At 44.9% G+C, this 25781-nt stretch overlaps 2 protein-coding genes across 2 annotated transcripts in view; one reads left to right on the plus strand and one right to left on the minus strand.

Moving 5' to 3' along the window:
* The window catches only part of ATM (ATM serine/threonine kinase), a 137396-nt gene extending 120149 nt beyond the window's left edge, over positions 1-17247 (plus strand). The window contains exons 58-63 of the mRNA XM_075546557.1: positions 4100-4265; positions 5171-5257; positions 7677-7791; positions 8497-8560; positions 13484-13620; positions 13734-17247. Of these exons, the coding sequence (XP_075402672.1) occupies positions 4100-4265; positions 5171-5257; positions 7677-7791; positions 8497-8560; positions 13484-13620; positions 13734-13917 (753 nt within the window). The 3' untranslated portion in view covers positions 13918-17247. The remainder of the gene's footprint in view (positions 1-4099; positions 4266-5170; positions 5258-7676; positions 7792-8496; positions 8561-13483; positions 13621-13733) is intronic.
* A 2194-nt stretch (positions 17248-19441) lies between these two features.
* C4H11orf65 (chromosome 4 C11orf65 homolog) overlaps positions 19442-25781 on the minus strand; it is a 41375-nt gene continuing 35035 nt past the window's right edge. The window contains exons 7-8 of the mRNA XM_075548751.1: positions 22940-22995; positions 19442-19750 (exon numbers count right to left, since the gene is read on the minus strand). Of these exons, the coding sequence (XP_075404866.1) occupies positions 19599-19750; positions 22940-22995 (208 nt within the window). The 3' untranslated portion in view covers positions 19442-19598. The remainder of the gene's footprint in view (positions 19751-22939; positions 22996-25781) is intronic.

A 25781-nucleotide genomic window follows, 5' to 3' on the forward strand; every position in this document is an offset into this window, starting at 1 on the left:
AGGAGGAAGTTTACCTGGATCAAGGTTTGAAGAGAGTTAGAGTCAGGAAAGGTTTCACAGAGGAGATGGTTGTGTAGCTCAGTTTTGTCAGTGAGTTGGTGTTCCGGGCAGAATGAGCTACAAACAAGGAAAGAGGTGTGAATCAAGAGTTGAAGACAATGTGGGCTTATTATTTGAGGAAGATTAGATAGATGTGGTTAGATGTTGTGATAGTCTGGGTACATTAGAGAAACAAATCCATAGAAACTCATATGTATAAGAGAGAGTTTTTTTTTTAACTTTCTTTTTTTAATTTTTATTTTAACAATTTATTGGGGCTGATACAATTCTTTTCACAGTTCATACATATACATACATCAATTGTATAAAGCACATCCATACATTCCCTGCCCCAATCATTCTCAAGGAATTTGCTCTCCACTTAAGCCCCTTGCATCAGGTCCTCTTTTTTTTCCCCCCCTCCCTCCCCATTCCCCCCTCCCTCATATGCCCTTGGTAATTTATACCTCGTTATTTTGTCATATCTTGCCCTATCCGGAGTCTCCCTTCCCCCCTTCTCTGCTGTCCCTCTCCCAGGGAAGAGGTCATATGTGGATCCTTGTAATCAGTTCCCCCTTTCCAACCCACTCACCCTCCACTCTCCCAGCATCGTCCCTCACACCCTTGGTCCTGAAGGTATCATCCACCCTGGATTCCCTGTACCTCCAACCCTCATATGTACCAGTGTACAGCCTCTGTCCTATCCAGCCCTGCAAGGTAGAATTCGGATCATGGTAGTTGTGGGGAGGAAGCATCCAGGATCTTGGGGAAAGCTGTGTTCTTCATCGATACTACCTCTCACCCTAATTAACCCATCTCCTCTCCTAAACCCCTCTAGGAGTGGATCTCCATTGGCCGACACTTGGGCCTTGGGTCTCCACTCTGCACTTCCCCCTTCATTTAATATGATATATATATACATATATACACATACATACACACACTTATATCTTTTTTTTTTTTTGCATGATGCTTATACCTGGTCCCTTGGGCACCTCGTGATCGCACTGGCCGGTGTGCTTCTTCCATGTGGGCTTTTTTGCTTCTGAGCTAGATGGCCGCTTGTTCACCTTCAAGCCTTTAAGACCCCAGACACTATCTCTTTTGATAGCCGGGCACCATCAACTTTCTTCACCACATTTGCTTATGCACCCATTTGTCTTCAGCGATCCTATCATGGAGGTGTGCAGTCAATGATATGATTTTTTGTTCTTTGATCCCTTTGGGACCACTCGATCACACAGGCTGGTGTGTTCTTCCATGTGGACTTTGTTGCTTCTGAGCTAGATGGCCGCTTGTTTATCTTCAAGCCTTTAAGACCCCAGTCACTATCTCTTTTGATAGCCGGGCACCATCAGCTTTCTTCACCACATTTACTTGCTCACCCACTTTGGCTCCAGCCGTTGTGTCGGGAGAGTGAGTATCATAGAGTTCCAATTTAATAAAAGATGGTATTCATGCATTGAGGGAGTGTTTGAGTAGAGGCCCAAGGTCCTTCCGCCACCTTAATACTTGACCTATAAATATAGACACATAGATCTATTTCCTCATCCTCCTATATATATTTGCATGTACATGTCTTTGTCTAGACCTCCATGAATGCCCTTTGACTCCTAGCTCTTTCCTCCATCTCCCTTGACCTTCCTCCTGCCCTACTACCATGCTCCGTCCCCACCTGGGCTAGAGTATACCTCTTCTCTAAGCAACCTTATCCTTGATCATTTCCCACCAGGCCTGCCACTCCCCCTTCTCTACCATTTGGGGTCCCATGTTTTTCCCTTGTCCCTGGGTTTCTTAACACCACTTCCTTACCCCCCCTACCCCCCACCCCAAGTACCCCCGGAACTGTCGGTCCCGTTGTTTTTCATCCAGATAGTTCATCCAGCCTGTCCTATTCAGACAGACCTGTGGAGTCACTAACATGCACGAAAACTAGACAGAGGAAAACAAAGCAGCAGTAGACAACCAGACAACAAAACAACAAAAACAAACCACTGACAAAGAACAGAACAAAACAGTTCACAAGAGAAAAGCTTGTAGTTAGTTCAGGGATCGTTTGCTGGCCCTTAGGAGCGTTTTCCAGTCCAGTCTGTTGGGGCACCACGCCCTGGCCCCAAAGTCCACTTTCAGCATTCCCTGGGGACCTTGCCACTCCATTCCCTTGTTGTTCCGCTGCACTCCCCCAGTGATTTGCCTCGGTGTGGTGGTATCAGGTCAGGTGCAATTCCCACACTGTGTCTCCGGTGCTGTCCCCTGTATCTCCCTTAGTCACTGAGGGGCATCATGTCTCATAGTAGGGCCAGCCATGTTGTTCTCTCTGTGGACTGGCTGCTCTACTCAGGAACATCATCATCACGGCCTGGTGGGCCAGGCTGTGCTCCAAGAGAGAGTTTTATATAAAGCTTAACTATGCATCAAGAAAACATCCCAACCCAGTGCTACCTAAGCCCACAAGTCCAACATTAACCCATATGTCCGACACCAATCCACAAAGCCCTCCTCCATCTCACAAAACACGCACTATGATGCCGACTGCAGGAGGAAAGCCGAGTCAGTGAACATGTAAGCATCTAAACGCTGGCAGAGGTCTCCACACAGCTGCTCCAGCACCCAGGGCTACATCGGGGCAGGTCCATACGGTTTCTCCTTGGGGATGTCTTGCAGGAAGTCAGCCTTGCCAGCTGAAGCCAGGAACTGGCTAATGCAGCTGCACCCTGGTCCGACCATCAGAAAGCACGAGACCCAAGAACTAGAAAAGCAAGGCTCATGGAGCCATTGATCCCTCTGCCCCTCAATTAACCCTACATGTTTTTATCAGCCAGGTTGGCACAATAAACTTGAACTGTCTCAGATGTGGTTCGAGCTGCTGTGAGAGAGGCTAACAAGTTTGGACTCTACCTTGCAGTCAGTAGAGAACCATTTGGAGGAATGGAATATAAAATTTACATTTTAGATATTTATGGGTTCTGAACTAAGCCGAATAGTGGGGTGGGTAGAGCTTCTTTGTGCAAGGGAATTGCTTTTGCCTCGTGGCAACTCTGTGTGACAGAACAGGCTTACTTTATCGGGTAATCTCTACTGGAGCAGGATTGTCAGGTCTTTTCTCCTGAGGTACAGCTGGACAATACGATGGTAGATAGTAGAAACGCGAACAAGTCAGAACTGAGAGGATTTGGTTGCTGGTTTGAAGTGGGACTGGGGAAAAGGAACAGTCTAGTCCGTGTCCTGTTTGTTGGCTGGAGTGACTGAGGTGAGGGTGAGGCTATTGACCGAGTGAGGTGGCTGAAGGTTGCCCAACATAGGAAGGTGGACCACATTTGGATTTGGGGCAGCTGCAATCCCAGTAAAGATTTTAAGTAGACAGAAGCAAATCAAACTCAAGCTGAATAAATACACCTGGGCTAGAGGTGTGTGGATTTTATCAGCATCCAGATCAGCAGTTCTCAACCTGTGGGTCGCGACCCCTTTGGGGGTTGAGTGACCCTTTCACAGGGGTCACCCAATTCATAATAGTAGCAACATGACAGTGATGAAGTAGCAACAAAAAATAATTTTGTGGTTGGGGGTCACCACACATGAGGAACTGTATGAAAGGGTAGTGGCATGAAGAAGTTGAGAACCACTGGTTCAGAGGGACGTTGAGTCACGGGTACGTAGGCCAGCTTTGCCTCAGGAAGGTCTGTATCCAGAGAGGATGTTGGGAAGCACAGTGATTATTTAATCCTCACGGGGTGCCAGGATGCCATCCGATATATGCGGGCTCTGCCCTTGGCCCGTCTGTGGTTGTGCTTCCTGCATTACAGTACCATTCATTCACCCATTCACTCATTCCTTAATTCAGAAAACCAGTGACAGCCCTTGCTGGTGAACATGAACATCTATAGGGAGTAACGCTTATACTTAATGGCTTCTCTAACCAGACTGTTAGCTTCTTACGGGCAAAGCTGCTATCTTGTTCATGTTTTAATCTCCCTTATACCTGTTATATTTTAATGTCAATATTTAGTATTGGTTCAGTTAACTGACACATGAGAAAATAATTTTTATGGTCTATTTGAAGGAAGTACAAAAGAAGTCTTTTGAGGAGAAGTATGAAACTTTCATGGAAATTTGCCAGAATTTTCAGCCAGTGTTCCGTTACTTCTGCATGGAAAAATTCTTGGATCCAGCTGTTTGGTTTGAGAAACGATTGGCTTATACTCGCAGCGTGGCTACGTCTTCGATCGGTAATCTTCTTGAACATCTTAGCAGACTCAGTCCTCTGACATTCTGGCTCCAGGCTGGGTGGGGAGTAATAACCAGAGATCTTCGTCATCATTAGGTCCCTGTGTTTCTTGTTCCTCCTCACTCTGGGTTGAAGGTTGGCTTTTACAGGAGAGAAAGGTCCTACTCCATGATACGGAATAGGCTGCTTATTTGTTGTGTAGGAAATGTCTCCTCTTCCTTAATGTGTGGTGTCTAGAAATTTTCTTTAGAAAATAACAAAGCTGATGGTGAACTCCATTGGATTTACTTGCTTTCATTAATATCTGTTTGCCTAAAGGCCCCTCCCCCCGACAGTGTGCCACAGGCAGGGAGGCAGAGCGTGTAGGTCTGGGAAGAGCTCACAGGTTATTGTGTAGCATTCTTCCACACCGCAAAGCACTGGTATGATTCAACTCCTTTACGTATAAACTGGAAAGTTAATGACAGAGCTGGATAGAACTCAAGCACAGGAAGTTCAAGACTTCGCTTTGCAATGTTTTTTCCTCTAACACCAATATAATTCACGAAACAGAAGGAAGGCTTACTGAAGAATTTACGAAGTACTTTCAATAAGTACTTAAGGACATGGAATGTGTTGCTTTGGCCTCGGTTAAGCAATGGTTCTCAACTTTAACCACATTATTGTTAGAAATACTAGTACTTAGAAATGTGTGCCTATTATTAAAAGGAAAACATTTTTCAGCAAAGCAGCTAACATTTGTAAAAGGTAATGCTCATGGAAATCCACAAAATGGCCAATTATGTCATGATTTCCTAATAAGTACACTAAAAACCCTAAGTGCTAAAAAAAGTATATAGATGAAGTTATGGCTAAATGTGTTACCAAACTAGCAGAAATAAGTGATTCTATGTGTTTATTTTCCAGTTGGTTATATACTTGGACTCGGTGATAGACATGTACAAAATATCTTGATAAATGAACAGTCAGCAAAACTTGTACATATTGATCTAGGTAAGTAGTAAAAAGTCCTTTTTTAATCCACTTAGCAAATATTTGCTCATCAAGAAAAATTAATGGCTCAGTAGGATGTTTACTGCAAGTATGAAAGAGACAAAGCAAAAAACACTTAAAAAACCATTTTATTAGGGGCTCATATAACTTATCACAAAAAAACCTTTAAAAATAATTTTATTGGAGGGTTCGTACAACTCTTAGCACAATCTATATATACATCCATTGTGTCAAGCACTTTTTGTACATTTGTTGCCATCATCATTCTCAAAACATTTGCTTTCTACTTGAGCCCTTGGTATCAGCTCCTCATTTTTCCCTCTCCCTCCCTGCTTCCCCCTCCCCATTCCACCATGAACCCTTGATAATTTATAAATTATTATTATTTTGTCATATCTTACACTGTCCAACATCTCCCTTTACCCACTTCTCCGCTGTCCATCCCCCAGGGAGGAGGTTATATGCAGATCCTTGTAATCGGTTCCCCCTTTCTCCCTCACCTTCCCTCCACCCTCCTGGTATCACCACTCTCAGCACTGGTCCTGAGGGGTTTATCTGTCCTGGATTCCCTGTGTTTCCAGTTCCTATCTGTACCTGTGTACATCCTCTGGTCTAGTCAGATTTGTAAGGTAGAATTGGAATCATGATAGTGAGGTGGGAGGAAGCATTCAAGAACTAGAGGAAAATTGTATGTTTCATCTTTGCTACACTGAACTCTGACTAGCTCGTCTCTTCCCCCACGGCCCTTCTGCAAGGCATCCCCTTCTGCAAGGGTATTTCCCACAGATGGGCCCTGGGTGCCCACTCCGCACTCCCCCTCATTCACAATGATATGATTTTTGTTGTTGTTGTCCTTGATGCCTGATACCTGATCCCTTCAACGCCTTGTGATCTCACAGGCAAAAAACACTTTTTAAAACCGTTATAAGCACAGTAATTCTGAAAGGAATTGCTGCCGCAGTCTGGGTTCACCAGTAAAATGGGCTTAGAAAAAGGAAGACTGTCAGGCAATTTTGAGAGAAGGGATGATGAAGACGAAGCATCTTAAGGGAACGGCAGGGCACTAGATGTAGCTGGGGTGATGCTGACTTGCTGTTGACAAGCTTGAGAAATTAGCTGGTACTAGGCATTCTCATTGTGGTTTCAATTTATATCCCTTTTCGTGTGTTTGCTTGATATTTGCATTTCTTCTTTGGTAAAAGAGCTATTCCTTCCTTTTCCTTATTCTGTAAATGGGCTGTTTGGTTTTTCTGTTGAGTTTTGAGAGCTCTTTAGAAATCGCAGAGACTAGAACTTGGATGGATCTGTGATGTACAAGTATTTCATCCTAGCCGGCAGCGTGTCTTCTCATCTTAGCAGGGTCTTTCGCAAAGGAAACATCTTTACTTTTTATGAAGTCCAGCTGATCAATTTTCTATTTATAGACTGTGGTTTTGGCGTCTATTTTAATGCAACTTGTCTGAAAACTTCTGGGAGCCCCGTCATAGTTCATACAAACCCTTATAGTATACCCTAAACTGCGAACTATCAAGATGTTCTTCAGCGGATAAATGATTCAACAAACCGTGGTACACTTAGATCATGGAACACTGTTGTTGTTGTTAGGTGCCTTGAAAAAAGCCCTGGCTCATAGCAACCTTATGTACACAGGATGGAGCACCGCCAGTCCCACACCTTCTCTTCATGAACTCACTGTGCAGCCACTGTGTCACCCGTCTCAATGAAGGGCTTTCTCTTGTCGTTGACTCGCCCAAGCATTGACATTTTGTGGGCGTTTTCCTTACATGTCCAAAGTGTCCACACACAAGCACAGTTTCTTTATCCATTCATCTGCTGAAGGACCCTTGGGTGGCTTCCACCTTTTGCTATGCTGAATAACGCTGCAGTGACCATGTCGGTATCGGTTTGCATTCCCACGTCAAGCCTTTTGGGTATGTGGAACTGCTGAGTGTGACGGCAGGTCTGGGTATAACTTTTGAAGGACCAACCACTTGTTCCACAGCCACGGTACCATTTTACACTCCTAGCCATGCACAAGCTGTCACCAGTCGGACATGAGGTAAAGGCATGGCGATAATCTTTGTTTTATTCTGAACCAACTGCATGTGACTCTAGAATGCTCTCAGAATTGAAAGTTTAATTTAAAAAACAGTGTACATATATGTGCAACATCTACATCTTAAATTCTACCAATCATTTTTAAAATCGCCGTTCACCTAGATTTCTCTAATGACAGACATTCTAACGTGGAGAGGCTCTCCTAGGCCATCAGCGACGGTAGCACAGCAGTAAGGGAGACGCTCCTAGAATGCCGGTCCTGGTTATTTGCCCCGGGGGGGCTTTCACTTTGCCTGTTGGGGAACAAAGCGAATCAGTCGTCAGAAGATCTCTTCATCTCACTTTTTTTTTTTTACTTCAGGGGTTGCTTTTGAACAGGGTAAAATTCTGCCTACTCCTGAAACCGTTCCTTTTCGACTCACCAGAGATATTGTGGACGGGATGGGCATCACGGGGGTGGAAGGCGTCTTCAGAAGGTAAGTGATGGAAGGGGAAGGGAGGAAGAGGGTTTTGATGTCAGAGTATTTAGATCATAGCTGTCTAGACCTCATAGGATTCCGTTCTGGGGCTTTAACTGTGCTGAGAAAACGACCGTGACCCAAGGTCAATACGCTCTCCCTCAAACCAGCTGAGGCCTCATCCAAAGTAGCAATTGAGAGGACTTCGAATATTTTGTGGTAAAGCCAAGTTTAAAAAGATGGAAAATTCCCACAGAGTGTTTGAAGCTCCCCTGTATGTGCTTTTAAATTCTGTATTGTAGCTGACTTTTAAAATCATAGCTGCCCTTGTTGTTCAGGACGTACATAAATGACTTCACTTTTGCCATGAGTGTGTACAAGTGATCGCTACAGGAGTTGCACAGTTCCCTGTCGGCTCCCAGTGTAGGGCCATGTGCTCACAATCGCTTCCACAAAGACCCAGAAAGAGGCTTCATAGTGTCGTTCCCCCGTAAACACGCCAAGTGTACAAAGCACTCACATGGGTAATCGGATGTTCATTCCAGAAGCAGCCATTGAAAGTCCGCTCTTTGAAGTACCGTGATGCCCTTTGAGATAGGCAGTTGGGAATTATTCACATGAGTTGTGTCAGCATCCAGTCCCTGAGCGTCTACAGGTGTAGATACACTGAACGCAGTGACGTGCAACAAGGTGCACAGGTATAACGTGTGTGTGACTCTCCAGGTGCTGTGAGAAAACGATGGACGTCATGAGGAGCTCACAGGAGACCCTGCTGACCATCGTAGAGGTAACTCTGCCTCAGGGGGGCCTTTATTCCGCCCCCTGGCCGAGAGAGAGAGAAAGTCTGCCTGCTTGGAGGAGTCTCGCACTTGCCTATGAAGGGGTGATGCTGAGCTGCAGTTGGCAGGAGGCCGCACAGCTGGAAGCATTCTCACACTTCAGTATTGGTTTAGGAGTGCTCCCGTCCCCTCAGTGTTCTTAGTCTGTACTCTAAGTAGCCTGTAGCCTTTAAAATATCAGTCACCACTAGACACCTTAGATAGCCATGATGGCGGTGTTTCTAGACTGGTTTCCACTAGGGTTGAAAGGAGATCAGTAAATGCGATCTTCTTAGTAGCCAGGTTTAGAACCAGTTAGACCGGTGGAGATTGAAGGGGTGCGGTCTAGGAGTGAGGCTTAGACTGGTTGGCTGCTGCAGGCAGGCCCTACCCCCAGTACCACTCTGTTTTAGCCCTGGGCAGCCCACCTTGGGGGGGTTGGGTCTGTACAGCATCACTGCCCATTTGATCCAGAACAGAGCAGGAAGAAAAGCAAATGCCCAGTGCTTATGGTGTCGGATCAGAGCGATCCTGAAGGACAGAGGAGAACTAACCTGTGGGTGCCAAGACTGGGTCTTACAGATGCAGGAAGCTGCTACTTTTTGCCACGGGTCTCCTGTGGGTGTAAACTGCTGACCGTTGGTTAGCAGTCCAGTGCGCGGCCCCATTGATTCTAAAGCAGCGAGTCTGGTGTTTTGAGACATCAGCTCTACCCTGGCAAGAATGGTGTATCTAATGGCAACCAACCAGGCTGCTCCATGAGAGCGTCTCAAAAACCCAGTGTTCCTGCCCCTTCCCTAAATGTGGTCAGTGTCGGTATTTTAAAAAGTAGTAAAGGTGAAATAGCAGGACAGTGGGAAAAAAAACAATACAAAAAACCCAAGGCTGTCTAGGAGACTGTGGTCAGCAGAGGGAATGCTGGTCCCTGATCCCCTCACGGTCATTCCGATGCAACCTTTCCCACGGTGACATGATGTAAAGCAAAAAATTCCGTTACCGTCACTCTACATGGGAAAAGACTTAGAGCATTCCCAGACCCAAAAAAGAACTTAACTAAACCTTACCAGCTAACAGACAGAACCTAAAATAACACTTAACACGTCGTTCTCGAAGCCGAGTTCACCGCCACGGCAGCCTGACGAGGAGGGCGGTCCCTGGGAGGAGCTCGGTGGTGGCACTGTTCTGGCTGCCCGTCGTGCTGCCTTTTAGAGCTCGCAGCAAAACATGCTGGACACTGGCTAGGTTTTTCCCTTTTCATAGAAGGGAAACTCTCTGCAAATGTACAGGCTGCTCATAGGGTGGGTCTTTCATACGAGGGAAGTGGTGGAAAGCAAAGTGTGAGAAGTGACAACCTGCTAAAGTGCCCCTGGGCCCATCTGTATGAGGCAGCCTCTCGATAGATCTTCTGGGCACCCTGAGGATGGAATGGGTTTTGCTCCAGGAAGGCTCTGAAGTGGGTCTGAGTAATATGTTGGAAATGTTAGATCTAAGGCTCTGGTTTTCTCCAGGCTGAAGACCATTCTCTTTTCCATCTCCCATTTCAAATTATGTGCCTCCCTGTTGGCAGCATTCGTTGCGAATGGCAAGTGTTCTTGACTGTGAGCAAAACTTAACATGGACACATCAGTGCAGAAACTCAAGTTCAAAATGAAATGGTCTTTTTTTCTTTTGCACTTAAGACTGAAATTAAGTACTAAATTTGAAATTGAAGGTCCAAAGAAGTTGAAGGCACTGCCCAGTGTTTTCTTTGCTCAGTCTCTGGCAGAGGATCCTTTATGCTCAAGTAGACTGGACAGCTCCTACATTAGCTCCTTAAGAGTCGCAAGAAAATGTCCAGACCAGCTCTTATCGTACATCGCAAACAGGTTTGAAAGGGACATGACTGCCGTTAAGAAACCTTAGTCCAAAAGAAAACAGGACAGAGTTGGATTGTGGGAGGTCTCTGAAGCATGGACACTTCGAGCCTAGAGCTTTATTCTGGTCAAGGTTCCGTAGTCTTTCAGGCCAGCATGCTACATGCTGGGATCCCACAAAGGCGGAGTACAGTTTTTGAGGCCTACAAGGGAGCATTGACTCTTAGGAGGAGAGGCTGAGGCTGGCAGCATGAAGGAACTGATCAGTTTGCAAGTGGCTGCTCTCTGCAGCTTTTGTCAGAGAACAGGAGGCAAAGTGTCCGTTTGGTCTCGGGCATGGAGACAGACCAACAGTCACTTCAGTCTGCTCTCCGGGATGAGCTATCAGCATCCTTTCACAACAGTGGGCCGTGAAAGGTGGTGGTCCCGTTTCTTTTGCCTAAGGGACAAACAGCTTGTGCCCCACAATGGTTCCCATGGCAGGAGAGACAAGATATACCCTCGCCCGAGGCTCCTAAAGAAGGACTCGGGACGTAGGACGATGTGTCCGTTGTTAGTAGATTCGCTAGTAAGCTTCAATCTTTGGAAGGGGGTATCAGGTTCGGGGAGGAACAGTGGTCAGACCACACTGGGGTGCTGCACCATTGTAAGGATTGGGGATTTTACTACAAGTGAGATGGAAGCCGTATTTCCTGGAATCACTTGTCATGGCTGCCCCATCTAAAGAGCAGTTTGCTACCCAGTGATCTCCGCTTTAGGAGCACGCTAGACCTCTGTCCTTTGGAATGGCATTTAAGTCTCTTCCGTTGGATTCATTTCTGTTTCTGTTAGATTTCATTGAGTCACCGTCACTCCACAGTCACAGGAGACTGACTTTAAGATCTCATTTTCCACTTCAAAAGGGACTGTTCTGTCCTCCAAGATCTTATCCATTCTGCTAAGGGAATATTTCTCTTCCTCTGGCTAACCCATAGCTTCCCAAACTTATTTGGCTTACTCGCCCATTTTCAGAAATAAATTACTCAGTGTCCCCCTGGTAATGAAAAACTTTTGCAATGTAACCCATAATCGTGTGTGTGTGTGTGTGTGTGTGTGTGTGTGTTAGTCTAGGTACACCAGAGAAACAAACTTATGGACTCTCATGTGTATAGGGAAGAGCTTTATATACAAGTGCAATTGAAAATTGATTAAACATTCCAGTCCAGATCAAGTCCATAAGACTGATATTAGTCCATATGTCCAATATCAATCTATAAAGTCTTCTTCAGACTCAAGAAACACATGCAATGACGCCGAATGCACGAAGATCACAGGCTATTGGGTGGAAAGTCATGTGGATCCAGTGGCGGTAGAAGCATCTTGGCACTAGCAGGGGTCTCCACGTGGCTCCTCCAGTTCCCAGGACAACAGGGTCTATCATCATAATGCCATGTGTCTTGTCAGTAGAGTCTCTCAGGGAATGAGCAGAGTGTCTCCTGCCTCCAAGGAGGAAATACTGGAGTTCCCAGGATCCTCAGGGAAAGGCCATGCCCACACAGAGGCCTCCTCATTGGCTGTATCCTGATTGTCAGGCTAAACTCCACCTTTACACGCTTAATCCTCTCAAATTGGCAACAGATTATATAACTACCACAGGGTGGTATTGCCCATTTTGTGAACACTGCACTAAGTAGTTTTTACAACTAAGGGACGTCTTACCCCTATGAGGATATTTGGCAAGGCCTGAATTTTTACAATGTTATGTGGGAAGCATTTTATAATCTCCACCTACAGCCTATTCAAACAAAACAAACTCACTGCCAGCAAGTCCATGCCATCTCACAGTGACTCTACGGGACAGGATAGACCTGCTCCTTTGGGTTTCCAAGACTAACGTCAGTCTCCTGTGGAGCAGTTAGTGGTTTCGATCTGCTGACCTTGCAATCAGGAACCCAACTGGTAACCAGTGCACCATCTGGGTTCCTAGAGCCTACTAGGAAACCTAATTAAGGCGGCAGCCAAAAATGTTCTACCTTCATAACGCTGGGATATTCGACATAAACACTCTCCACAGTAACATGGTAACTTTTGATATGAGCTGACAATTTAAAAAATGTCTGGTACTGAAAAATACAAGAGGTAGTTAGCTGGACTAAATAGCCAAGATTTTAAAAAAATCTCATCCCAAATGAGCTCACTTATATAAATATGAAGCTTAAAAGGTTACTTGTTTGGGCTACGCCAGTTATTTTAGTACCCAAATTCTGTTCCTTATCTCAATCTCAATTCTAAAGATCTCAACCACAGTACCAGAACCCGAAGCTTTCTGGAAGATTCAATAAATTATACCTTTTTTCCCCTTCTACCTGTGTTTGGAATGAATTAAGAAAGAAAAGACCACAGAGTAGATTGGGGGCAAGACTGACAGCTTTCTTACTAGTGAACCATGTGTAAAACATGGCTTAGGAATGAGGTACAAATGACCTGTTAAGAGTGTTCCCTGCCTTCCACAGCCTACTGTCCACCTGGAGAAAATTGGGGTTTGCTGTGAAGCAGAGGCCCTTAACCCAGACCACACTAGTCAAGAGCAGAGAGGGAAGGAAGGGGAGGACCAGTAGCCCCACCCCCCCCCCTCCATTGTTTCTCCTAGTCAGGAAACAGTGCGCGCTCTGGTGACGGAGTGGGCGACGCACTGAGCTGCAAACCACAAGGTCATTGCTTCCCACCTGCCAGTGGCTCCGAGGGAGAAAGGTGGTGCTGGTTCCGTCTAGAAAGCTTTAAAGTCTCGGACACGTGAAGGGGGCGGCTCTACTGTCTGATTGGGCAGCTGCGAATCAAAATGGACTCCAAAGCAGGGAGTTTGGTTTGAGTTTGAGTCAAGAAACCTGGACTAAAAGATGTCCTTTCTCAGCGATGGAAGGGAATGCATTCAGTTCACTTCACAGGAAACTTCCTACAGTCCCCAGTGGCTCACCATTGACTCTGTGTTTATTGTATTTCTTACATTTGTATATTTCCAAATGCACACTTTCTTCTAATACAGTTGCCCTCTCTGTGTAGGTCCTCCTTTACGATCCTCTCTTTGACTGGACCATGAATCCACTGAAAGCTCTGTATTTACAGCAGAGGCCCGAAGATGAAACCGAGCTTAACTCCACTCTGAATACAGTTGACCAAGAATGCAAACAAGATCGCAGGTAAGTAGTATTTTAGGAAAGATTTATGACCAGTGATGCAGAATGTCCTGTCCCCAGGCCCATTGACGTTGTTCTGCATTGTTGAAACCTGACCTTTGTGTTTTTGCCGTTAGTGACATTGACCAGAGTTTCAACAAAGTGGCTGAGCGCGTCCTGATGAGACTGCAAGCAAAGCTGAAGGGCGTGGAGGAAGGCACTGTGCTCAGCGTTGGGGGGCAGGTGAACCTGCTCATCCAGCAGGCCATGGACCCCAAAAATCTCAGCCGGCTTTTCCCAGGATGGAAAGCGTGGGTGTGATTTCAACACGGGACTCTCTCTGTAGTTCCACCTTTTAGGAATTAGATTATGGCCGCCCACATACTTTGAAAAGCAGGTGTTACTATTTCACCCGTGGACTGCTATGCTGGTTTTGAAAATGCTTATTGTTATTTCAAAACCATGAAGGAGGCCTTGACAGTCTCCAAGGACGGCTGTTTTCTCGAAGTTTAGAAGGGCCATGCTCCTACATTAAACATTTATATTTCTTCTCAAACACTTGTCTCATTTCCAGTAGCATCAGTCTCTCACATACTAGCTGAAGCCCATGGAAGGGGAAGGAGTGTGCACTCTCGAATGACCATTTTTTGCCTTTATATCACTTCAGTGCTAAATGCAAGATTCCGACTAGTTCTGAGGTCGCTTTTAATTATTACAAAATCTATAAATGACAATTCTTTGACAACTTATAAACCAAAAATTGCCATCAAATCAGTTTGGAAACCTAGCAACCCTATAGGAGAGAGACTTGCAATCATTCCGGGAGCAAACAGCCTCACCTTCTCCTGCGGAGTGAGTGGCGGGTTCAAACTGCTGACATTGAATAATCAAGTGACTATATTTCATTGACCCAGTGCGGTTACTCTGTTAAAAAATATGCACGTATCTTCTTATTCTGTTCTCTAATTAGTAAGCTGGTCTGTGTTTGTTTCTTTATCTTTATTTGGTACCTTTAAGGGTTTTCATATTTGCCTTCTAGTTCATGATTTCTATTTTCAGCTGTTTATACTGTCCTATATTCAGCAGTGTATAATCTCCTTTTTAACCTATGTATTGGGTTTCTTTGAAAATTCATTTTGAGTTTTAATTTCCACTTATGTATGATTACTCAGCTCTGCCTATTTAATGGTATCTAGTTTAACTTCTCACTTCCTCCCTGTCGCTCATCATTGTAAGCATACTTAGCTATATTTTATAGCTCTACTGGGTGACGTTTTCAGGATTCTGACCCTGATGTTTCTTGTATTTGGTGGACTCTTCCCCTTGTGTTTTGTGATTTTGAGATGTAAAATCCAAATCTGGGAGCAGATCTGGACTCTTAGATTCCTGGAGGAGAAGGCTCTCCCAGTCCAGTGCAGACACAGTGTTTGTCATCTCCCTGTGCTAGTGGACAGAAGGTTCCACTGACAGCCCGTCACTGCGGGGTGCCTTCCGCGTGTCCATCTATCTAGCAGGGAGGGTGGAGTGGTGCATCCGACTCCTGCTGTCTACCTGTGCAGGTCTAAGCTTTCTCGCTTCCCAGGGAGACGTAAAGCTGAACCACACTGGGTAAAAGCTAGCACAGTGGGCCAGGACAGCGACAGCGTCGCTCACACTGCTCTGGTTCTCTGCTGCCTTTCTCTAGCTCCAATTTTAACCTAAGTGTCACTGCCCACTTCAAAGACCCTTGGTTACATTTTACCAGCGTTTCTGTTTTTTTGTTGGAGGAGGAGGACTGTCCAGCCTGATAGGTAACTAGGAATGGCCTCTTTTAATTTCCTGCCCCTATTCCCTCATCAGATAAATAAGTAAATCCTACCTTAGAAGGTTAACAAAATACATTTTCATTATGAGGTGTTGGCAGTTAATTTTACTGCCAGTACCAAGTGCTCACCTACCCGGTCTTTCCCCCCTCACCCCCACCCCCATCCCTCACACCAGCCTCCAGAACCTTTAGGACTACACATGTCTAGGTTTGCTTCTAGGAAGCATCTTTAAATCATTGTGTCTTAAATTATAAAGTCACCTTGATTTGCCATTTTCTTATAAACTAACAAATTTTATTTGGCATATGCTGCCTGCTTTATTACTATAGTTAGTGATCAAGAGAATACAGTAAACTTAAAATGCCTTTATTTTAAAGAAAACCTTGGTATTTTTACAGTTAGGGAAATTGGCTACAAACTCATTTACCTGATGATAGTACAGGTAAATGAGTTTATGGCTACTTCTAGCTATTTGAAAGAGCGTTGAATAACAGATTATTAATCCACCATTCAACCCTCAATAGTGGACCTTAAGATGCCTATGTAATATAAAATTTTTCCCCAAAAAACCATTTTATTGGGAGTTAATACAGATGTGTTATCATTCCATATTTTAATTACATCCAGCAATATTGTAAAATTGCTGCCACAGTCAGTTTCAAAACAGTATTTTCCTTCTCGAACTCCTTGACATCAGCTGCCTTTTACCACCACCAATGTAAACACCCCGCCCCCCCCAAAAAAAAATCCCTTCATTCTGTCTGCTGTCCCTATAGGTTCAATCAGTAATGGGAACTTTCTGATCACAGTCACACCAGATTTGCAAATAACAACCCTAACCCTCAGAAAACCAAACATACGACTGTTGAGTGGATTCTGACTCACAGTGACCCTACAGGACAGAGTAGAACTGCCCTCGGGGTCCTGAGACTGTGACTCTTCCTGGCAGTAGATAGCGAGCGTCACCATCCGCTCTTGGAGCAGCAGCTACGAGGTTTGAACCACCGACCTTGCAGGCTAGCTGGAATGCTATTTGGAAATGAGCAAGATAATGAAAGTTTAATATAGACAGACTCTAACTTGAGACTATTTCCAGTGATGCAAATCACACGGTCAGTATCAACATAGCCTGTTTAAACTGTTGTGTCAGAATCAAGGACAACAGTAGCCCTCCCGCTGTGTCTCCTGCTGGTCAGACCTCCCAAGTGCTGCTGTGTCTCCACAGCGGAAGCAATATTTCCACTCCAGCTTCCAGCTGTCCTGTGTGTCTGCGGCGTGCCCTGTGCGCTTTGGGTGCCCACAAAAGGTGGACTCTGCTCTCTGGGAGCCATTCACATGACAAATTTCATTCTTGAATCTTTTGTCATCGCTCTGATACGCATGTGCATACCGGGAATGCGTTCAGTGTGCTTCTGCTTGGAGTTCTGTGTCGGATTGTCCATCTGCACCTCACTGGGCAAGCAGGTGTCACGGGAGTTAGGGAGCTGACGAAAGAATAAGGGACATAGGGGTGTGTTAACCAGGCCATTCAGGATGTGCATTTATTTTCTGGGGAGTGGGCCAGGAACCCAAGCTCAGTTACTTAAAGTCATGTACATAAATACATGGTCCTTGTAGAATATGACACTCAGTGTTTTTATTTTCTTTAAACCATGCTGAAATTGTTAGCATTTTGAAAGGTCAGTATTTATTAAAAAGTTGAAAGCTAGTATGCTGGCTTCAAATAGAGTTATGTGTCATTTTTATATTGAACCGTAATGAAATCATGTATTTTATATAGGCTTATTGTAGTAATCTTGAATGTACATGTTTACACTGTTACCTGAATCCACTTTTAATGAATTTTGAATAAACATTTCTAAAAAAGTAGCTAACCTCGTTCATTTTATTAATATGTGTTTTCTGTGTACCGGGTATGGTGTTGGCCTAATGATATGAGTGAGCAAGGCAGGCGCAGGCTGTCCTCACAGGTTAGGGGACATGGGTAACTTAAAGTGCAGTGTGAACTGAACAGCCAGACTGCCGTGCTGCGCCTCAGTGTAAATACTCTGGCGAGTGAGCTTTGTTTTTAATTACCCTAAGACAAAAAGGGGACTGAATTGTCCTTTGTTTAGACCTAGGAAGTGCTCTAGTTGTCCTTTCTGCAGTCTGAAAGATCTGTATGAGATGTGCAAGGGGAAGTTTGCAATCCACACATCTACCGTGCAGTGAGGGAAGTTCAGTCCCCTTGCCGCAAGAAACTAGAAGTGGGCTTCAAAAAGTTCATGGACTCTTTCCAGGGGGACCCCGTAACCATGCAGTAGAAGCTTTCACAAAAGACTTGGTTCAAATGTTGGTGAGACATGTGAATCTCAAAATTATTTTCTACAAACTCCTTTGCTTGTAAGATACAGCATATTGTAATTTTCAATACAGCAATATATATGTTTAAATGTTTCCTTTTCACACTGAAGTACAGTGTATGATTCCCAACCAGGTCAGGTGCCCATAAAGGGCAACATTTGAAGATCACAGACAAGGAAACCAGGGTGAGAAAGAAGGATGCACCTGAAAGGGTGTGAAAAAGTGTACGATCCTTACATACCACTTTGATGTCCACTGGAGCATCTGCTACAAATGTGACACTCAACAGCCAGCAGATGAGGGAACCTGTCCAGTGAAGATGAGCCATCCTGTTCTGGGTTTTCCCAGGAACTGTGAATGGAGTTGTGAGGGCCTGGATGGAAGCCAGCAGAAACCCTCCATGAACCGGCAGCAGGCCCTCCAGCCCCAGTCTAGTCGCCATGTGACTCCAGCCCTGGCCAGTATCTTGACTGTAACCTGAAGAGATTTCAACCCAGAGCCACCCAGTTAAGCCAGTCCTGGATGTCAGCCTCAGAAACTGATGTAATAAATTATTGATTTACTTTTAAGCTTTTGGTAATTTATCACACAGCATTAGATAATAAATTCACCCTTCCCTAAAAGAGAGGAAATGCGAATTTAAAGATTACATGGGGTACAGAGGAAGATTAACATTTGACTGCATAAAAGTAAAAAAAAGATTTGACTTTGCTAATTACTAGCTGGGAGGAGTCCCGTTGTCACAATGGTTAAAATGCTCAGCTGCTCCACGGAAGAAATAGATGGGGGTCTGTTTCTGAAAGACTGACCGACTGAAAACCCTATGAGCCGTGCTCTGTCCCACAGGAATAAGGATCCACTAGCTCACTGGGTTTGTGGTTGGTGGGTCTTGCGTTTTTAATGTCCAGCAGTGCCCTGGCGGTGGTGTGACTGCTTTGGACTGCTGACTGCAAGGTGAGCAGTTCACAACCACCGGGAGCTCTGCGGGAGAACGAGGAAGCTCTCTGTTCCCATACAGCTACCGTCTTGGACGCTCAGAGGCAGTTCTCGCCTACCCTCTGGGTTGCTGTGGGTCAGCATTGACTTGGTGGCAGTGAGTGAGTGAGCTGTGAAGTTGGAGAGTTTCTGTAGTGTCCCCTCCCCTGTAAAGTGGGCTTGGGGGGAAGGCAAATTGTAGGTCCCTCACAGAACTGGTTAGGACGAGAATCCAGAAGGAAAAGGAAAGCACATGGATGTAAGTAGAGAAATGTAAACAAGAAAACACAAGGGGGCTTTAAAAAGTTTTGGGGAAAATCTCATTGTTTTTTTAACTCCATTTTCCCCCTAAACTTTTTAAAGGCTTCTCAAAGACCATCTTAAAAAGAAAAAATCCCCCAAAACTAACAAGCAGGTAGGAGAGTGACTTGGAGAGAAATTAAAGGGAAAGTTGTATAAGCAGACAAAATATCAGAAGGGAAAAAACATAACCAGAAAAGAGAAGAACTGAACAAGAGTAGAAAAATGAAAAGGCCAAGAGGGAAGAATATGCAAAGAACATTTGGATTCAAAAATAAATAGAAAACGGTATGTAACACACTGAAGGCTTCAAATGAAGAAGAATCTGAAGGCATTTGAACCTAAGTGTCAACTTTATTTAAGTGATTGTTTGAACACTAAATTCTCAGAATAGCAGGGCTAATTTCTACATTTCCCATGACCACTCTGTCAAATTCCATATTCTTTGCTCAACCTTCCTTATTTAATTGAGCTAGATTCTATGCCAGCAATACACAAGTCACTGCAGTTCAGAATAAACTCTCCGCTCTAATTGAAAAATGCTGGGCTTGAAAGACGTGAAAGAGAATACTAGTAAAGTTACAGTCCATAAGTAGAATCAGGTGTTAGTCTGGGAAGCTTTGATTTTGCGTAAGCATTTCCATATAATTGCTTATCTGGTAGTTCCATGTGATTCTCTGGTCCATCTTCATAGTCACATACTGTGTTCTCTGCTTGCTCAAACCTGAAGCCTGAAGAGGAAGGACAACTCGTTATACATCCGATGTGACAGGTTCATTCAAGCAATTCCTGTGTTCCACAGATGGTCGATTCCACAATCCTTTTAACCATTTATAGAGCAGATAATCTGTATATCCTAGCTAACTGAAACCAACTGCCCCAATTTTTATGAACAGTCTTCATTATTGTGTATCGTTGCCATCTCTACAAAAGGCTCTGTCTGCAGAACCTTAGTTTGAGAAATGATTCTGTTTCCACCTGTGACTTTCATACATCTCACTTTCCTACCTATAAAATGGAAATGATAACACATGCCTTGTGGGGGTTTTTGTGGGAATTCAATGCAATGGTGCATGTAAAGAACAGAAGTTTCCAGGTCTGCTTTGGGGTGTGATCTGCCCCATGAAGACGGGACACCCCCGCCCCCTCCAGTCCCAGCATCTTCTGGTTTCTATGAGAATGCAAATCTACTTAGAACAGTGGTCAGTTCTTTTAAAGTCCCTCTAACTACCATCCTGCATCTTTCTTTCCTTACACAGTCCTGACCAATCCACTGTTGTCAAGTCCATTCCAACTCTTGGCAGGCCTGTAGGACACGGCAGAGACTGCACCTTTCTGGGAGCAGGCACCGCGTCGTTCTCCACTCAGATTTTTGTTTGAATCACTGACTTCTGGGAGCAGCTGAGCACTTCACTACTGCACCGCCATGGGCTCCTTTTTAAATTTTTACCGTAATTCCTCTCAAGTCAGTATGTTTGGTCTCTGCTTACATTTTTTGTGCCTGTCTTTCATATTCCTTCAACTGCATTAGAACTGAATTCCCTTTGTGCTAGCCATGGGGAATTTAGGAGTGAGCAAAGCCATTAGCTCCCTGTCAGCTAATGAAGATGGTTCAATGGAACTGTTCTCTGGGAGGCTACCGGCTCCATTGCAAAGCCAACCACAGCCATGAGTTGATTCTGACTCACAGTGACCCTCCAGGTCAAGGCAGCACTCCCCTGTGGGTTTCCGAGAGAGTAGAAGGCCTCATTTTTCTTTCATAGCTAGTGGTTTCGAAGGACTGACTTTAAGGTTACCAGACCAATATGTAACCCACCAAGGTACCAGGGCTCCACTAACCCTATTAGTGCTGAAGGAGCCAGAAAGTAGGCCCTAGTCAGATCCAGGCAGCCATGTGGAAGTTAGCATTGAACTCCACGAGCAATGGGAAATGCAGCAAAGGACAGCCACGGCTCAGAAGGAGCATTATAGACCTCGTTCCCCGCAGCACTTACTGCCTTTGAGCAAGTAACTTAGCCTCTCCCTGCTCGTGCATTTATACAAACCCCAAGACCACTGCCAGCCTCGCCCACCGAACACAGTGAACCGATAAGACGGAGTAGAGCTTGAGTGTCTGCGACTAAATCTTTACGGGGGCAGACAGCTCTATCTTTCTTAGCAGATTGCCTGTGGTCCAATGCTTAATTCACTACACCATCAGGGTGCCTTTAAGACAGCGTTTTCAGGGGTAGCGGGGAAGGAGGGGAAAAATGAGGAGCCGATGCCAGGGGCTTACGCGGAGAGCAAATGTTTTGAGAATGATGAGGACAATGGATGTCCAAATGTGCTTTACACAATTGATGTGTGTATGGATGGTGATAAGAGTTGTAGGAGCCCCTGATAAAACGATTAAAAAGAAGTGTTTTCACATGGGTATTGTTTGACAGCAGGAGAGAAGCTCACTGCCACTGAGTTGGTGCCCCTCATGGCGGCCCTAGGACAGGGTAGCACGGCCTGCGAGTTTCCGAGACCGCAGCTCAGTGGGATCGAAAGCCCAGCCTTTCTCCTGGGAGCTGCTGTGATCTCACACTGTCGGAAACCTAACCACTGTGGTTTCAAAACATGCCAATCAAGCCTAGAAGCCAACAAGCGAGGGAAGGACGCTGTAGAGGTCTCCCAGGAAGCGAGAGGCGTGGGGCTTGAGAAGCTGAGGCTCTTCCTACCAGCGAGCGGCAGAGAAAAGGCTGCTCTAGAGCTGGTGTCGTGAAGTCACCCAGCTAGCCGCTCGGAAGGTGAGAAAACTAATTGGTTTGTTAAAGCCACGTGTTGGTGATATTTCTGTTCTAGTAGTACCATGAAGCCAAGGTGGTAGGCATACTGCCCGCCTCACTTTACAGATGAAGAGCACTGAGGGAGGGAGGGACTTGTCCGAGGACACAGCCAGGAAGTAGCAGAGCCCCCAGGGCAGCCCAGACAGTCTGAAGGAAGACCACAATTGTAAGCTCTCTGCTCGCAGGTTAGAACGCATACACTCGGATTGTGAGGCCTATATCTCTGGGATATGATGACATTCTGCAACATGCTATCACTTTTAGCTGTCAGTATCGCAGGACACTGGTGGTGGATAATAGTGGCAAGTAACATTTAAAATTTTTTTCCAATATTTTGAGGCATTTACTTTGCCAAATCAAGCTTATACATTTAAAACTATTACTGAATTCATGGATATGTAACTTTTTAAAAATAATTCATTAAAAAAAAATTCATCTAGCCCTAGTAATTTACAAGTTGGGCTGGCAACCACGAGGTCAGCAGTTCAAAACTACCAGCCTCTCAGCAGGAGAAATATGAGGCTTTCTGTTCCCATAAAGATTCACAGTCCCAGAAACCCACAGGAGCACCCTTAGGGGTCGAATGACCCTTTCACACTGGTCACCCAATTCATACCAGTAGCAAAATGACAGTTATGAAGCAGCAATGAAAATAATTTTATGGTTGGGGGGTCACCACAGCATGAGAGACTGTCTGAAATGGTCGTGGCAGAGGGAGGCGGAAAACCGACCGCTGCATGAACTTATGAACTGCGATCAAGTGATGGCAGTGAGTGAGAAACAAAATAGAAAAGTTCCTGTTCCCAAATAACAATCTCACAAAGGCAAAATGATTTGGTAAATTCACCTATATTGATACATCTGTTCAGGGTACTGAAATATTAGAAGTTTAGAAATGTGTATATCTGTTCACTATGTCTATATCCCATTTTCCATTTTATATCATATAAAACATTTGCCAAGTCAACTGTTCTTACATGTGTAATTTAATAGCACTGACTATGTGCATCATGTATGATCATTACCTATATTCTCCTCCAATTACATCACCATGAGGGTAGCATTTTTGTTCACAAGAATTTCACTTAAATATTACGAAAAATCACCTACCTCTAAAGTTAGCTGAAGAGTTGCTTGTTGCAATTTCCTTCCAGTTTGCAATATACCTAAGCAGATTATTTAAGAATTCATTAAATTAAATTGATTCATGAGACAGTAATGAGTTTTTTTTTTCATTAGAACACGCTCTTAGACTTTCTCTAAGACATCTTAGATTAAGGACAGCAATTTTATTCATCTCCATATTTAATTCTCATAACTTTCTCACCTCCTCGAAGTTCACCAGCACCAAAGGCAACCCCGAAGAGAGAAGCTGGAAGAGGTAAAAGTGTCCACTAGCATCTATTATTTCCATTTGTCTCCCTCTCCCCATTGTGCCCTAGCTCCTTCCTGCAAGATCATAGCCTCAGTTAAATGTCTCCGCACAGGTTAGCTGGCTGTTGCTAGCTGCTGCCGAGTTAGTTCTGACTCACAGTGCCCCTTGGTGTAGCAGAGTGGCACACTGCCCAGGCCTGCCCCAGCCTGATCATTGTGGGTTGAGCCCATTGTTGCAGCCATTTGACCAATCCAGCCTGATACCCTTCTCTAGGGGACTAGTTCCTCCCAATGACATGTCCAAAGTAGATGACATGAAATCTTACCATCCTTGCTTCTAATAAGCCTTCTGGCTGTACTTCCTCCAAGATGTATTTGTTCTTGTGCAGCAGATTTACCAAACACAATATATCATGTGATTCCTTGACTGCTGCTTTCATGAACACTGATTTTGGAGCCATGTAAAATGCAATCCTTGATAGCTTCAATCTTCCCTCCATTTACCATGTTGCTAAAGGTCCCGTTGTGAGGATATTGGTCTTCTTTACATTGAGGAGCAATCATACTGAAGGATTTCGCCTTTGATCTACATCAGAAAGTGCTTCAAGTCTTCTTTGCGTTCAGTAAGCAAGGTTGTGTCATCTGCTGTTAAAGAACCTTCCTTGAATCCTGGTAACATACTGTCCAGTTTCTCAAATTATTTGCTCAGCAGACAGATAGTGAATAAGTATGGTGTGACAGGCTAAAACCTGATATATGCTTTTCCCGATTTTAAGCCATGCAAGCCCCCTTGCTCACTTCCAATTGCTGCCTCTTGATGTATGCAGACGTGGCACACGAGCACAGTGAAGTATTCTGGAGTTCCTGGCTTTCTCAATAGGAGCCATAATTTGTTATGATCCACATGGTTCAATGCCTTTGCATAGTCAATAAAACACAGATAGACACCTCTGATATTCTCTGATGTCAGCTAAGATCTATTTGCCATTAGCAATGATATTCCTGATTTCCCTGTCCTCTTCTGAATCTGGCTTGAATTTAAAAACAAACAGATTCCTGGTTGTCCTGATGCAATCAGGCTTGCATTGCCCTCAGCAAAATTTTACTTGCCTACGATCTTAATGTGTTAAAAAACAATTATGTCACTTTGAAGACATGCCTGACCCAAGCCAGAGTATTTTCAGCCACCTCATAAGCAGGTTAAAGCTGAGCAAATGATAATTTGCATTTGAATTATGGTGTTGGTGAAGAATATTAAGTATTTCATAGGCTGCCAGAAGAACAAATGCCGGTCAGCCTCCCTTGGAAGTAAGGCAGCCAGCATGATCCTTAGAAGCAAGGATAGGGAACTCTAACTCGCACACTTGGGGCTCTCCGGGAACCGGTTCCTGGAGAAGGACCTCTGCTGTCTGAGGCTGCGGGCCCGTGCAAAAGGAAGACCCATAGTGAGATGGATTGACACAGGGCTGGTTGCAGGGAGACCCAGGCTGGGCAGTGCTTCATTCTGCTCCTCGCAGGGTGAGCCTGGGGCATAGAGATCTCAACAGCCCCTGCCAACGGAAGCCAGCGCTAGGTCGTAGAAACTGCTCACGTGATTTGAAGAATCCACACGCACGCACTGCCATCAAGCCAGTTCTGACTCATCGCCACTGGACAGAGGAGAGCAGAACTGTCCCCCAGGGATGGCCAAGGCTTTTGATTTTCTTAAATACTTTTACTGGGGGCTCTTACATCTCTTATCACAATTCATACATTCCTCCAGTATGTCAAGCACATTTGCACCATCATCATTTTCAAACCATTCTCTTCCCACTTGAGACCCTGATCTCCACTCCTCATTTGGCTTTTAATTGTTACAGGAGCAGAAAGCCCCACCTTTCCCTTAAGAGCAGCTGTTGGTTTCAAACTGCTGAGCTTGCCATGAGCTGCCGTTAGTTACACATAACCCACCACACCACCGGGGCCCCTGTTGAAGCAGCTAGTGGTTACTAACTCTCTGGAAGGCAAAGATGCCAGACTCTGAAATTCTCCTTAAGCAAGACGTCCTCAGCCTGCTCCAATGATCTCTTGTGTTGTTCTTGTTGTTAGGTGCCATTGAGTCAGCTCCACCCCTTAATGACCTTATTCACCACAGAAGGAATCAGTGCCGGATCCTGTGCCATCTTCATAATTGGTCCTCTGCTTGAGCCCCTTGTTGCAGCCACTGTGCCCATCCACCTTGTTGCGGGCCTTCCTCTTTTTCAGAGCCCCTCCAGAAAAGTGGTGTCGGATTTCCAAAGTTCACCTGAGAGAATTTTCTAGCTTGTCTTCAGAAACGCAATCAAAATGAGCCTCCTCTACCTTTCTCCCGTTCGCCTCTCCCTTCTTTACCCAACTCTCTTTACTCCCGGGACGGGCTGACGGAGACATCGGAGAGCTGTTGTTTGGGTGTAATTTCTTGTATCATTATTACTATATGTAATTACTCAGTCCTAGAAGCCACGAATGCACTGTCTATATAAAAACCCACTACCTATGGCATCAATTCTGACTCAGAGTGACCCCAATAAAATGGTCCCAGCAAATACTAGGACTATTG

The sequence above is a fragment of the Tenrec ecaudatus genome, chromosome 4 (assembly GCF_050624435.1).
Source record: "Tenrec ecaudatus isolate mTenEca1 chromosome 4, mTenEca1.hap1, whole genome shotgun sequence".
Taxonomy (NCBI): Eukaryota; Metazoa; Chordata; class Mammalia; order Afrosoricida; family Tenrecidae; genus Tenrec; species Tenrec ecaudatus.